The 13,845-nt window shown below is 47.9% G+C and overlaps 1 protein-coding gene and 1 long non-coding RNA gene across 13 annotated transcripts in view; one reads left to right on the top strand and one right to left on the bottom strand.

The window, feature by feature from the left end:
* Positions 1 to 154: 154 nt before the first annotated feature.
* Positions 155 to 13,839, top strand: LOC135298819 (uncharacterized). Of its 3 annotated transcripts, none has more exons than XR_010360837.1 (3): positions 155 to 228; positions 11,132 to 11,318; positions 13,779 to 13,839. It is a non-coding gene; the product is annotated as an uncharacterized LOC135298819 (long non-coding RNA). The 3 variants fall into 3 exon arrangements; XR_010360835.1 differs by having other exon boundaries at positions 155 to 276; XR_010360836.1 differs by lacking the exon at positions 155 to 228 and adding an exon at positions 8,146 to 10,255.
* The window catches only part of SEC31A (SEC31 homolog A, COPII coat complex component), a 39,592-nt gene continuing 33,295 nt past the window's right edge, over positions 7,549 to 13,845 (bottom strand). For all 10 annotated transcript variants that reach the window (XM_064416815.1, XM_064416816.1, XM_064416820.1 and 7 more), the window contains 4 exons: positions 11,691 to 11,963; positions 11,181 to 11,300; positions 9,015 to 9,086; positions 7,549 to 8,146 (listed from right to left, as the gene is read on the bottom strand). In XM_064416815.1, coding sequence (XP_064272885.1) covers positions 7,967 to 8,146; positions 9,015 to 9,086; positions 11,181 to 11,300; positions 11,691 to 11,963 — 645 coding nt within the window. In that variant the 3' untranslated portion in view covers positions 7,549 to 7,966. The remainder of the gene's footprint in view (positions 8,147 to 9,014; positions 9,087 to 11,180; positions 11,301 to 11,690; positions 11,964 to 13,845) is intronic.

The raw sequence follows: 13,845 nt of genomic DNA, 5'->3' as shown, positions 1-13,845 counted from the left end.
CCGCACCGCGGCGGGGACGGGCGGGGGGCGGCCGCGGGGACCGCATAGCGACAGCCAATGGTGGCCCCGGGCCGCCCGCTCCGCCCCGGCCGCCGCTCCGGCTCCGGCTGCGGCTCCGCCCGCGGCCGCCTCACGGCGCGCCCCCGCGGCAGCGCGGCCCCGCCGGCCCGCCCGCGGCCCTGCCGCCGCTGCCCGAGACAAAGGCTTCGTGGGGACGCATGCTGGAAGGTCGTGCCACCCAAGTAAAAGCTGGCGCTGGCGTTGGAGAGGTGCTGGGTAAAGTTTCCTGCCTGGGAGTGCCAAGGTGGGCGCTGAACCCCACGCACAGGCTGCGGGCAGCGCACACCCCAGCCGGGAGCTGCCTCGCTTGGTGCTTACCCCGTCCCACCGCGGTGGAGCGGCTTTGGTTTAGCGCTCAGCCGTGGTTTCGGGGGCTGCCGTGCCCTGTGTCCCCCCCGTGCTGCCGTGACATCCCACCGCCCGCTGTGCAGCGGGAGAGAAGGGAGAGAAAGGATCCCGGGGCATCGGGATGCGGGCTGGGCGCTGTCTGTGGCAGGTTCCCGGAGGAGCGGCAGGCGGAAAGCAGCTCCCGGCTACCAGCGAGGTGCTTCACCTGCCGCGGGCAAGAACATCCTGCACAAGCAGCACACAGAGGGTTTAAGTCATTAGGTGGGAGCCAGGCACTGATTCCAGATAAAACGCTTGCCTGTGATGCTTTTTTATTTTGGTGCTGAATGCTCCTGGGAGGAATGGAGGGAAGGAGGTGTGCTCCAGCAGCCAGCTGGAGCTGCCACCAGCCCTCCGCCCTGGCTGGGACCAGATTTTCCATGATTTACAGCTTGCCATGTCCTTCACTTGCTGCACCAGGACTGCAGAAAAGGTGATTTAATTCGCCTGCCCTGACCTCCTCCATGTGCCCAAGGTCAACTCTCAGGCTTATTTCAAGTATACCTACTACTGATCTTGTAGGTGTCACTCATCTTCCTGTTTGGACTCTGCAATCTGATGTTGGGGGCAGGCAGGAGAGAAGACTCCATCCTTTAATGATTTTTCCATGTCTCAGTGCCTGAGAGCAGCAAGAAGCCCCCACACCACGCAGAAGGAACCTGCACAGCCCAAGCTCACCTGTGCACACCACAGACGGGATGCCCTGAGTGTTTAGGGCAGGAATGTCGGGGTTCAAGGTGGATGAAATGGGAATGCTACCAGGCAGCAAGGAAGTACAGAGACCCAGGGAGCACATCTCCCTGAAAAGGCAGGATGTAACTGTTCATCCTGACCTGGTTTTGCAGATTGTTAAAGCATGGCACAGGATAGATGTCAGTCTTGTGTGCTCGTGCAGATCCTAGTGGCACTGAATCTGCCTGCTAGCTGCCTTCCACACCCTGGCAAGAAGCAAACACATACAAATTGCTTTGCCAGATTTCCAGCTAATTCAAGTCACTGAGGAACACATCTGTGAAGGGTCCCTCTGTGAGCCTTTGAACAGAGTGCTGTAAGTTTCATACCCCACATTTGTCTCTAGCTCCCAGCAGTTTGCTCACAGAGTAGCCAGCGCAGCAGGGAAAGCAGGTGAACAAAGATGACTTGAAAAATGCTCTGCTGTGGCCACAGGTCCTCTGGGTGTAGGGATTGCTGATGCTTTGGGTGACACTGTCAGGTAACTCGTGTGAAGGAGAAGTCCTTGTGTCCCTCTCCAAGTGAAGCTGGCTGCATGCAGAGGAAGCTTGGCAAGTGCAGCAGCACAGCTGTAAGGGAGATATTCTGTGGTACCCAGCCCAGGTGGCTCCAGAGCAATTCCTAATGCTCATGGAGCTGCTGGTGCTGGTGGAGGAGCAGAGGAAGCCCAAGGCAGACCTAAGTATCCCCCCTGAGAATGTCACTGCACAGTGTCATTCCTCATGTGTGGAGCCCATCGCCGTTCCCCTGCTCCCAGAAGTCACTGTTTGGGCAGTGGCAACTCAGTGACAGCACCAGCATTTGTCCCAGGATCACTGCGGTGGCTGTGGGAGACAGCATATTTTGGGACATGATGCTGTGAAAACATCTACTCTCTTGAATAAAGGTACCTGGCTACACAAACCATAATGTCAGGGCTATATGTCGCAGAGAGAGGTCTGGACTTTCAGATTAAGGCCTTGCTAGTTCCCAGAAATATAAAGAAAAGATTTTGCAAATCTAAATCCTGCTTCCCTTGGTAAAAAAATAATATTGGAAAACATTCAGTGAGCCAGAATTGCCTAGAGAAAAAAAAAACAAAAAAAAACCCCCAAAACCTGGGGAGCTGCAACTAAAGCAGCACAGAGTTAAAAGATTTTCTCAATAAACATTCCTGAGTTCATATTTTTAAAAGCGAAGGATCTTCAAGTCTGGGGGGGAAAAAGAAAAAAAAAAAAGAAAGGGAAAAAAAAAAAAGCAAAGGTGGCGTGTAGTTCCGAGATCTGGATGGAAACAAGTTGGTTTTTTGGTTTTGTCTGCTGTACCCAGTGGTGCGTGTAGACATGCTGAAAAGGAGAACTCAAGGCAGTGTTTTGGGAGGAAGGTGACAGCCTCCCTCTTGTCTGCAAGCCTCCATCTTGCCTTTGCTGGCAATTCCAGCTGGACTTTCTGCTGTCATGCCTGAGTTTGGCCTCCACTGCTGCAGCAATGCCTTTTCTGTGCAGGTAAAAGGGGCACCTGGCACTGAGCTGTGGGCGAGGGGACCTGTCTGTAGTTCTTGTTCCTGTCTTGTGCCCTGGCTTCAAATGATCTCGCTGTGTGGTCTGCCTCACCCAGTCCTTGCTTAAATCTCTCTGCTGGGTGAGAGGGCTGGAGTACAGACTCAAATCTGCCCAAAGGAAGCAGGCAGGAGCGTGATTCCCCCCGGGACTGAGCCTGCCTTTCTGAGCCTGCCTGAAAGGCTGCACCAGGCACACAACACACTGGACAGGCTCTGAGTAGTGCTTCAGTGCCCCCACAAGTGATCACACATCCTCTCGGCCTCCCAGTGACACAGGGCTCATCCATCATCTGCACCGAGGTGTGAAATGCTGCCCTGGACACCAGCCTGGGAATACCTCCCTGGCACATTCCCACTGTCTCTGGGCCACAAAGATCCTTCTGTGTTGCTGGGAGGAGGGAGGTTATAGGTTACTCTGCCAGCACAACTGAGGGTCCAACAACCAACGTGAGAACAAAGGACAAAGACCTACATCTAGTGGAGCTTCCTGTTCCAGCAGAAAACATCATGGACTTGCAGGGGTTCAGGGTTCAGCACTGCTGCTGGAGTTAGGTACTGCCCCTTAGACAAAGCCTGTTTTCTCTCTTTGCAGGGAGAGACACGGGGGAATCCGCTCAGAGCTGGGAATGGCCCCTGCCTGTTGTGTTCTGTGTGTCAGTGCCTGCGGGGGCAGCAGCAGCAGCTCCTCAGGTGGATGTCTGAGCCATCAAAAATCCTTACTGCCCAGTAACACGAGCCAGGCTGGGATGCTCCTCTGGAGCTGAGACTGAGAATGGCCTGAAAGTCTTTGTATCTTCACGATTTTATTATCACAAAGGTTTCAGAAACAGCAAAAACCGACCCCTAATGTTGCATAGCTCCAGAATTTATTTGTCCTTGTCCAGTAGTTATTTGAGCTGACTATTTCCTGCCTTAGAAAGCCACCCAAAGGAGGTCAGAGGGAGGCTTTTGCCAGGGTTTGACAGTGGTGTGGCAGGGGAGGCAGGCAGACACCATCTTACCCCATCCCAAGTGGTCTCGGTGCAGCACTGGCCTCGACTCGTGATGGGCCTGGACCCAGCAGAGCGTGGCTTGATGAGTGATATTGCTACAAAGCACATTAGTCTGCTGAGATTAACACATTAGTCTGTAGTTATTAATCACTAACTACACCTCCTGAGGCAACTGAATCAGCAGAGAGCATATAATTAAACCCAATTTTAAACATTCTTCTAGAATTCTCTGCCTGGAAGAAAGAAAGAGGGCAGTGATGATGAAAGGTGGTGAAGGTTTGTGTGAACATTGAGTCTGTTTTAATGGTACTCAGTCCTGCCTGCTACCATCGCATTTTAGTGCAGAGCTATTTAATATGTTGTCAACAGTGGCCTTTCTTTTTTTTTCTTCTTCTTTTCTCTCACCATGAAAAATAATGATCCCAAAGCATTGTTCAAATGAACACTTTAAGTAAAGAAGGAAACAAAGCCTTAAACATCAGAGGGAACAAGGAATATGTGATCAATATTTGTGGATTGAAGTGCTTCTTCTGTACCTGGCAAAGAATTTGTGCAACAATTTCTCAAGAAGCCTTCTGTGTTCTGTTCAGGCAGGCATGGACTTCTTGGGTGAGGGCAGCTGCAGCTGCCTTTTTAGTGCTTCTTAATAAATCCCTTCTTAATTAGATGCGCTTCTGGATAACTTGCAGCTCTAAAGCTCAGAGGAATTTTAATCAGTTCAGCCTCTTTTGGGTGAGGATTACATTAGATGTATCCATACATCCATGCTGACTGGCCATTTGGTGATGTATCTGTTTGACCTGCAGGATCTCCAGAGGAAACATGGCAATGATCAACCCAGCACACAGCAAGTCAAGGCTGGGAGATTACCCTTCAAGGCTGGATGTGCTGAAACTGTTCCTGGTATCAGTACAGTGTTTGTGACATTCGTCAGTATCCTCTGGCAATGGCCTTGGCCCTTGTTCAAGGCTGAGTGACTCCTCTCAGCAGCAGGCACACACAGGACACTCAGAATTCCCTGCAGGGGAGGTGGCAGATGTTTGGCTGGATTTCCCTTCAGCTTTGAGCCTGCCTGCCTCTATACCTGCTGCTCAGCCTCAGAACAATGAACACTTGGGGTGTGGAGCCATGTGGAATGGCAGGTAGTGGGGAGGGGAATGCCTGACTCAGGATCTCCTTTGTTTCCCCTCTCAGGTGTAAAGGGTCCCCAGCTGGGCTAATGGCACAGCCACAGCGAGGCTGGTGCTGCTGAAGCCAAGGACCAGCACGGTGGTGAAGGTGATGATGAAGCTGAGGGCAGCCTGCAGAGCTCTGGGGAGTGGTGCCACTGCTCTCTCTGCATGCTGGCTCTGCCTTGCTTCCCAAAACATGCCCCCTTCCCTCCATAGCTTTTGGGGGAAACAGCTGTGGCAGCAAGACCCCTGTCCCTTGTCATTAGCCCAGTCAGCCTAGCCCATGCTTCCTTCTGGGCAGAGAAAACACATTTATTATGCAGTAAGCCCACATTCCCAGTCTTTATGTTTGGGAACTGTGTGATCCAAAAGCACAACACAGGAAAAATCTGATGTTCACTGTGCAGAGGCTGGAAAGGCAGCAGCAACTAAAGACAATCTCCAACATTCATGCCTAATGCTGACCCCAGACCTCTGCCAGCAAAACCAAAGTAAATCCATTAGAGAGATTTACAAGCACAAAAAGGCTTTCACTCAAGTGCTTAACTTGGATGTCCTGCCTGCAGCCAGGACTCTGCAGTACTGCTGCTCTTACATCCCCACCTGCTTCCAGCAAATAGGACACATCCTTTGCTTGGAGGGTGACTGCTGAAGCAGCAAGGTAGCTCCTCATGTCAGCTGCCATCAGACAACACCTATGCTGCTCAGAATACATCCTTGAATTTCCTTCCATCCCTTCTTGTAACTGCAGCCTTGGGTGGCTGCAAAGAGGAGCAGCTTGGGTGGTGTTACAAAGGTATAAATCTCTTCTCACTCAGTGAGATCAAAATTAGGCTATTTGGGGCCAAATTATTTTACCAGCCTAACTTGGCAGGGCTTCATTGCCTTCTGTAAATGAAGATGGCCCTTTGCATTTATCCCATCAGATGGGTGGCTAATTGCTTGGCATTCCTTGAAGATATGAACAGACGGCAGCACAACCGATAATTCATCTCCGCTGCTCTCAGGAGAGAAGGAGCAGATTTTTGCATCCACTCCTGTTATGCACTTGGGCAGTGCAGTTTTCCTGTCCAATGGCTGAGGTGGAAGACAGCTTTTGTTCCAGCAAGGAGAGATTTCTCCATTGCTGAGTGTCCAGGCCATGGTGTAACATCAAGGCACTCTTAGGATACTGTCACCTCAAAACCCCTCCTCCTGTCCCTCTTATCTGGTGGTCTCATTTTTGACCATTTCAATTTCTAGACCAAACCTACACCTGGCCAGTTCATGCCACATTTGTTCTCATGTGACACTGCTCTCTAGTTCCAATCAACCTGATTCCCTTGTGCTCTTCACAAGGGGAACAAACAAAATTTATTTGAATTCTTCCCATTAAATAAGCTCTTCAGTCCTGTCCCTGGCATGTGCACCTTGCTAAGTCCCTTCTCATTTGGCATCATTCTCTTTGGCAAACCTGATGAAGGTTTGTGTCATTAAGCATTCTTTGGCTTTCACATAGCCATATCTTTCACAGGAGATACTCCCAGCTAATTACTCTCACATCCTGAGGCTCTTGTTCCCAACTTATGAGCTTCCAATTTACAGCATTGCTTTTGCCCACAAGCCTGCACCTACTGGAAGGCATGCCCCTCTGCCACCAACACCAGTCTCCCCAGCTGTCACTGCCAGAAACAGCCAGCTTCCCACAATATGAACCATCTGCCTGTCCTTCACAACTGCCAGAGCATGCCACCACTCCTGCTCCATGTCAAGAACATCCAAAAGCACTCAGGAGAGGCTATGTAAAGCCAGCTCCTGAATTCCTCTAGCACTACCTCCTATCTGCTGGTTTGGCCCTGAAGTACTGAGATTGCTTTTTCTTCTCCTTGCTGAGCAGTGCATCACAGAAAGCACAGGCCAGCCCAGCACAGCTGCTTTTCACCCTGTTGAGGGTTGAAGGTTTTTATTTCATTCCTGCTTACCTTTGAATGGGTTCTTTCTTTTAAAACTTTTCTACCTTGAACCAAGACACAAAGGTGCTGAACACACTGCTGTAAGTACACTTACACAAGCATACTTGCAACACTGCTTAGAATCCTATAAACTAGACCAAAATATTTACTCCCAAGTGTTGTTTAAACTCCTGAAAAAGGTAACTCCAAGTTGAAGCCTTGTGTTTACCAAGTTTTAAAGCTTATGAAGTAAGAAAATGCTGGAAAGGAAATAAAACTGTTTTGCCTAACAAATCTGTTTGAAGTCACAGAAGCCAGCAGTGATTTACATTGTTATTGAGATTATTTCTTGCAGCATGCACTGCCAAATCTACATTCCACAAGCACTGATATTTTAGGTTAGTGCAAAACTGCTTCTTTTGTTTCCCAAACCCAGACATTTTTTCCAGCTGCTGATCTTTCTGTGTTCTACACAGACCTTTTAGAGATAAAAAGAGGAAAAACAAAAGTATTCTCATGCCCAGGACACAATAGAAAGCGGCCCCACTGTACTCCAGTTCAAAATCCCTCCACTGCACTTCGTAGAGACAAATTTTAATAAATTTACATTTATTGAAAATATCACATTAGCTTTTATTTTGCTCATTTGCCCCAGTGCACAATTAAGCTATTTAACATGTAAATTGTAATAACAGAACTGCAAGCAGCTTCATAAAATGAAAGACCAAATACACTTGTAACATGATCAGACTGTTTTTAATCTGGTGGATAAGGAACAGTGGGGTGGAAGGGAAAAATCTGTTTTAGGGTCCAATACACAACCTATCTTGTTGTTTCAACACATACATCTGTTATTAAAAGCCACTGTTTAGCAGTGTAACATGCACCTAAAAATTGACAACGTGGGACATCATCCATTAAATATACTATTTGTAGATGAGAATCGTTAGGGATGGGAAAAGGATTAAAAGAAGAAGAAAAGCACCAGGGCTCCACAGCCCTTCTAGAACCAAGTACTTTGCAGGGAGAGTGTAATGCCATTTGTCAGCTCTACTGCGCCATGCTGTGAGGACGAGCGTTTGGTCCATTTCCCGCATGTCTGCCGTAGAAATGCACTTCTTTGGGAAAGGGCTTTGCAAGTGTGGGGCTACCTCACACCCCCAGCTTGTTGGCCTGGGTGAGGACAACCTTGAGCACTGGCATGAAAGCAGAGGTCTCGCTGAAGTTGCTGGTGCTGACGATGTGTGTGTGGATGTTCAGTCCCTCCTGGTAGTTGCGGGTTTCGATGCTCTTCACGATGTTGTGCAAGCCACTAATGATGGTTGGAGAGAGCTGAAAGAAAGGCAAGGCAGGTCAGCACAAAGGAAAAACTAGAAAAAGAAATTCTCTTCTTTTTCTAGAAGAGAGTGTGGCACTTAAAAAGAAAAGAGTGAGGCACTTGGCTCTAAGGAAGGTTCCTTTCTTTGGAGATAAGACATCTTCAGAGCTGCACCACACTGGGAACAGTCACTGGAAAGTCTAACAATAGACTTCAACCAGAATGGATCTTCTCTGCAGTACTGCTATGCCCTGCAAGCCTTCCCTGCCAGCCCCTGGATGCAATTCCCTGGGGTGGCAGACCTGCTGTGACACACAGAAAAAAACTACTGAGCTTTTACCTTTGGGTAAGGTTAATTGCTCAGCAAACGTGGCCTGACAACAAGAGGATTACATCACTCTAATCTTAAGGTACTAAGACATTTAAGCACAGTCCTTTATTCTGCCAAAGCCTCCTGGAAGGCTTTGGAAAAATGACCAGATCTTCAAAAGTACTTGCACATCTGCCTTCCAGTGAAGTCACTGAGCCTCCAAAAATCTAAGTCCCCTGGGTTCTGTTGTGACCCCAGGCTGTGTGTCTCAGCTCCTGCCTGGAGCAGAGAAATGGTTCCTGCTGCTTTGCTCTTTGCACAGCCTCTGCACAGCACCATAAAACTCATGACATGATCCCAAAACAATGCTGCAAAGTCTGCACAGGCATGTGGGGCCAGGCACAGTAACTGGCTGCTTTCTAAGAAATCCATGCAAACTTCCAAAAAACAGATGTGGAGCACACTTCCAAAGAAAAAATGAGCTCCTGCTACATACTGCAGAAGTAGTATTGCACCAATGAAGTCTTGGCCATAAGTGATTGAGGGGTGGGGGGAAGTAAAACAGAACTTACTGTCTGTTCCCTAAGTTTGTCATACAGAAACTCCAGGCGTTTATTTGCATCATCCAGTTTCCTCTTGGTTTGCTGCAAGACAAATAAATACATCAAAGGACAGTGATTTTTAGAATCCCAAACCAATCTTATATCATTGCAAACGGGTCCATGCAGCACATCAAAATCCTTTCTCAACGACATTTTCCTAACACATCATTTGGATTCTTTGTTCTGTACTCTTCTCCCCTGATTTTGCGAGGAAAGACCACATGACTGTAGCTCTCCACATGTAAACACTTCAGCTGTCTACAGAAAATAGAAAACTGTAGAGGTGCACCCCAAAAGCCACTGCTTATTTGCAAACCCCACTGGCTTAGCTGTAAGAAAAGTGACAGAATTCTGACTTGCAGCACAATTTTTCTTACTATGGTTCACTGAAAAGCATAGTGATAACTGGATAAAATTCTTACTCAAATGAAGTACCCAGCAACATTAGTAAGAGCTTAAGGGCACATGCAGATTCTTCAGTTCTAAGTGTGTACAACTCAGTCATCATTTATGACAAAACCTAATTATATTTTTCCTCATGTGATTAGTAAAGCCAGCAGTTTGTCTGTAAGTTTTTAGTGTCAACAGAAAAACTAATAGCCTAACCCAATCTGTCCTTACAGACACTTTGTGCTTCCATGACTTTTATAAAGTAAACCTCCCACTGATGTGCCTGGAATTATTCTGCCACCAAAGGCTTTTAAAACAACCACAGCACATTCCACCTGGGGCTGCAGCTGCTGGAGAAATGAATTTTTATCCACTTTTTTTTAAAAAACAACATTTAAAATTGTGTATTTTACTCCAGAGTACTAAAGCATCAAGGTTACAATTGCAGGAGCAAAAAAAAGCTGCTGGTCAACAGCAGTAGGAATGGCATCAATGCACCAGAGTAATGGAATTTCCTCCTAAATCAGTCTGTGCATCAATCCATCTTCACTTAGGATAACTGCCATTTTCCCTGGCAAGTGGAAATGTTTCTCTGGATTAAATAACTGCCTGGAGAAAATAAAGCCTGTGGGAATGCTCTAGCTGAAGGGTGAAGACCAACTGCTGGCTGCTTGCTGTGCTAGAAATTAGGGAAAGCTGTTCAGATGGCACAAAGGAGAACACAGCACATGGATCATGGGCCACATGCAGAAACTCCTCAGCAGCAGTTATGTCATAAAGGAACTGAGATATCCAAGGAAAAAGTACCCCAGGAGGAGCAGGTAGGAAACCCCCAGTTCTTTTGGACTGCCTAACTCTCAGATGCATGACCACACAACATTAGTTTCAAAACCCATTAAAAGGTGCAGAAGCTACTTTCATTTTACAGATGGTCAGCTAGGACAGAGAGGAACAAATTGTGTCTAGGAAGCAGCAAGACATCTCTTCAGCCAAAGCAATTAGGCAGAAGTGCAAACTGGTTGTTCTCCTCATTCTGTAGCTCCTGTTCCCATTCTCCCCTTCAGAATGTAATAGCTGAGCAGTGCCTGTATTTGCTCTGACAACAACTGATGTGTACAGTCAGGGTGGTGTCTCTTGTCTCTGTGGGCTGAAACACTTTCGCTGCCTAAAAATATCAGACTTAACAAGAAGCAAGCAAAATGTGTTGGCAGAGTAGAAAAGCAATCCCCAGGTTGGGTTTGAGTGGAATGCTTTTGCCTTCTCTGTCTGTCTGGGGGAAGGGGCACTTAGAGGAAGAGAAGGTCAAAGGGAATGCAGAATACACTATATATATATATATATATATATATGTACAAACACATACACACAGACATATATAAGCACTCTACAGCCTTAAAATAAAGGATTTTGAGCAACTGTGTGATACTGAACCGACAGCAGCATGAGTCTGTGCTGCTGACCAAGCAAATTCAGTGCACAAAGCCCTCTGCATGCCCCCAACACCACCTTTTAGCATGTGGCAGGCACGAGCTGAAGAGTCAGCAGCTGGGCTTTGTGGGGCCATGTTATTTACTGGCCATCAGAAATAAATGAGAGGCTTTGGGAGGGATAGCTCCAGGGTACTGGCTGCCATGGGAAATGTTTTTCCTATGCCGCTCCAGTGGTTGTGTTAAAGCTGTTAATCCTCCCTTTCCCAGGTACCTGCTGTTTCCCTTTGAGAGGAGTTTGTTACCAGAAATCACCTACCGGATCGGAGGCAGACAGCAGGCACCTCTGGATGAGAGCTTCAAACGTGGTCTTCAGAATAAGGTGCTCCTCAGGGATGGGCTTCTTGGTGATCTTCTCTGTTGGCAGTGCCTGCACGTGCTGAGCAGCAGAGAACAGGTGAGGCTTTTCCAGGTCACTGTGCCCACATGTTGTTCTCAGCTAAACCGAGTGGCATGATTACCTAGCTTGGCACGATTACCTAGCTTGGCACAACTCCTATTTCTTCCCTGTGGGTGTGTGGAGGTGACTTTACCAGCACCTGCTGTTGCTCCCTCTGGGAAGCTGTGAAAGTTGCAGGAGGAAGCAGCTTGTTGGCCCATACTGACTAAAGGATTAATGGCATCTAGGTGGAAATTACAGTAGCAAAATGCCAGCAGGGTGTAAAGCCAGTACCTAGAAACTCCACAGTACACTTTGCAGCTACAAGAAAAGCCTGGACAGGCTCTGCAGATGGACAAACCCACCCATGCAATGCTGGGGCTACATTACCTGGATGGCATTGCCAATCGGGGCTCCCGGGGCCCCCTCCGTGCTGGGTTTGGAAACAGTGGGTGCCATGGTGGATGGCCCCAGGGGCTGGGCAGCAGGCTGGAAGCCCCCCTGCAGCACCATCTGCCCTGCAGGGAGGTGTGGAGGCTGGAAGCTGGGCGCACTGCTGGGCACAGCTGGAGCCTGGGGCTGCTGCATCTGGGACTGCGGGTCGGCCAGCGGGTTCATGATGGGGGCGGTGATGGGGACCGGGGGCAGGAAGTTGTCAGGCACCTGGAGAAAACAACAGGGCATTTATGTTGGTGTGGCTGCTGCAGGCACTGCACAACACCCAGCTCTTACAGACTTCCCAACCCACAGTAACTGGGAGCGCTGGATACAGAAATAAGAGGCAGACAAGACAGCATTTCACTCTGGCTGACCCAACCCATCCCTCTGTGCACAGCCCAGCCTGCCCCTGACCACAGGAGCTGAGTGCAGCCACCTCGAATCACAGCCACTCTCCCTCCAAACCACAGGTCTGGCACACCAGCACTATTAGAAGAGAAAACTAACCCACACCTACATCTATTCTTACTATTGGGTCATTATATTTAGACTTTTGTGTCTCACTTTCAAGGGTGTATTTTTGTCCATGCAGTACAGTACGTAGGTCACAGCCAGCAGCATGCCCCAGAAAGCCTTTCAGGCTTCTGGCACACAGGTCTGCACTAAGGCAGATTACCAGGGCATTTCAGAGTCATCCTTGAGCATCTGCCAGTCCTTACACAGGGGTGTTTCATAAACATTTGGTACAGGGAAGGAACAACAAAATGAGCTACTGGCCTCTGCTACACATCATGCAGGAATCAAAACAACAGAAAGGGCTTCCATGGGAATGTGCACATTTCTTCAGGTGTACATGGAGAAAAAAGGGAAGATTACAGAACCCTGAATGAATGATGCTAGACTTGAGCTAGTGATTTGGGACAGCCAAAAAAAAAATAAATTCCCAATCAGCAACAAAATCAATTATAAAAGAAATTAATCACAACAATAAACTTTTGAGTGGTGAATAAGTTCTTAGGAGGAAAACAGCTGAAAATTATGGCTTGAAATGCCAGGTATTTCTTCTATTTTATAACAGTCCATGTGGTGAGTCATTTTAGAACATACTAAACCACTCCTTAGACAGTGGACAGAAGGGAAACAAACATAGAAACATGACTGACAGATTTGTTAAATACCCAAGAGGGAATGCAACAAACACATTCCTCATTTAGAAGGAGCCAACCCGCAAGCCTTGGCTATGGCAGAAATTCTGGCTGTGACACACACACACACAACAGAAGCAGCAAGAGCCCCCTGTGCAGAAGGCTGCTTCTTGAGCTCTCTGCTCCAGCAGTTATTCTGACACTAAGAGTTCTCTATCCAGCCTCCAAAAGCTTCTTTACTTGGAACTGCAGCAACCAAAACCCAAAGGATAAGGAAGACTTCTGCCTTTGCCTTCACCCAGACCTTATTTTGGCTTTGTTTTTGTTTTCCCCACACTTTACATGCTCCAGACTAACTCTTGCCTCTCAGGGTCAGAGAGTGGTGGATAACACTGGCTGCTGTGGAGACACTCCAGCCTACAGCAGCACCAGGGGATGGAAAGGCTTGCTCTGCTCCGTGCCAAGTGTTCCCAGTTATCCTGCCCTACTGCAATTGAAATCCATTTTGCAAAACTACATTATCTCCATCATGGAAATTGTCTTACTCTCAACAGATCTCTCAGGGTCAGACCCTTAATCAGGATAAATTGCTTTCAGCTCCAGCAACATCAATAATCTACAACAATTTGCACAGCCTCCTCATTTTGCCTAAGTACCATCTCCTGCAAAACTCTGCTGCTTTACTGCAGATGAAAACAGTTGGAAATATTTGCTTCAAACCACAAGCAATGTTGTTATTAACAACCACAACTTCAGCAAAAACCATCTCTTTAGAGGCTTAGACATTTGGAGAGGGATAATGCATATTAGAGAGACATAAAGGCCATTTCTGCTCATGAGATGCAGCTTTTGATTGTTTGTTGCTAACCCTTCTCTTCCCTTCTCCTGCCAACAGGTTTCCCAGGAGCAGCTTAAACTATTGTTTTTCAAGGGATCAGCACTCAGTTGTGTTGAGGTAGGAC

Source organism: Passer domesticus, chromosome 4 (assembly GCF_036417665.1).
Source record: "Passer domesticus isolate bPasDom1 chromosome 4, bPasDom1.hap1, whole genome shotgun sequence".
NCBI lineage: Eukaryota > Metazoa > Chordata > Aves > Passeriformes > Passeridae > Passer > Passer domesticus.
Note: the sequence above shows the minus strand (reverse complement) of the source record. Positions and strands in the feature narration are given on the sequence as shown.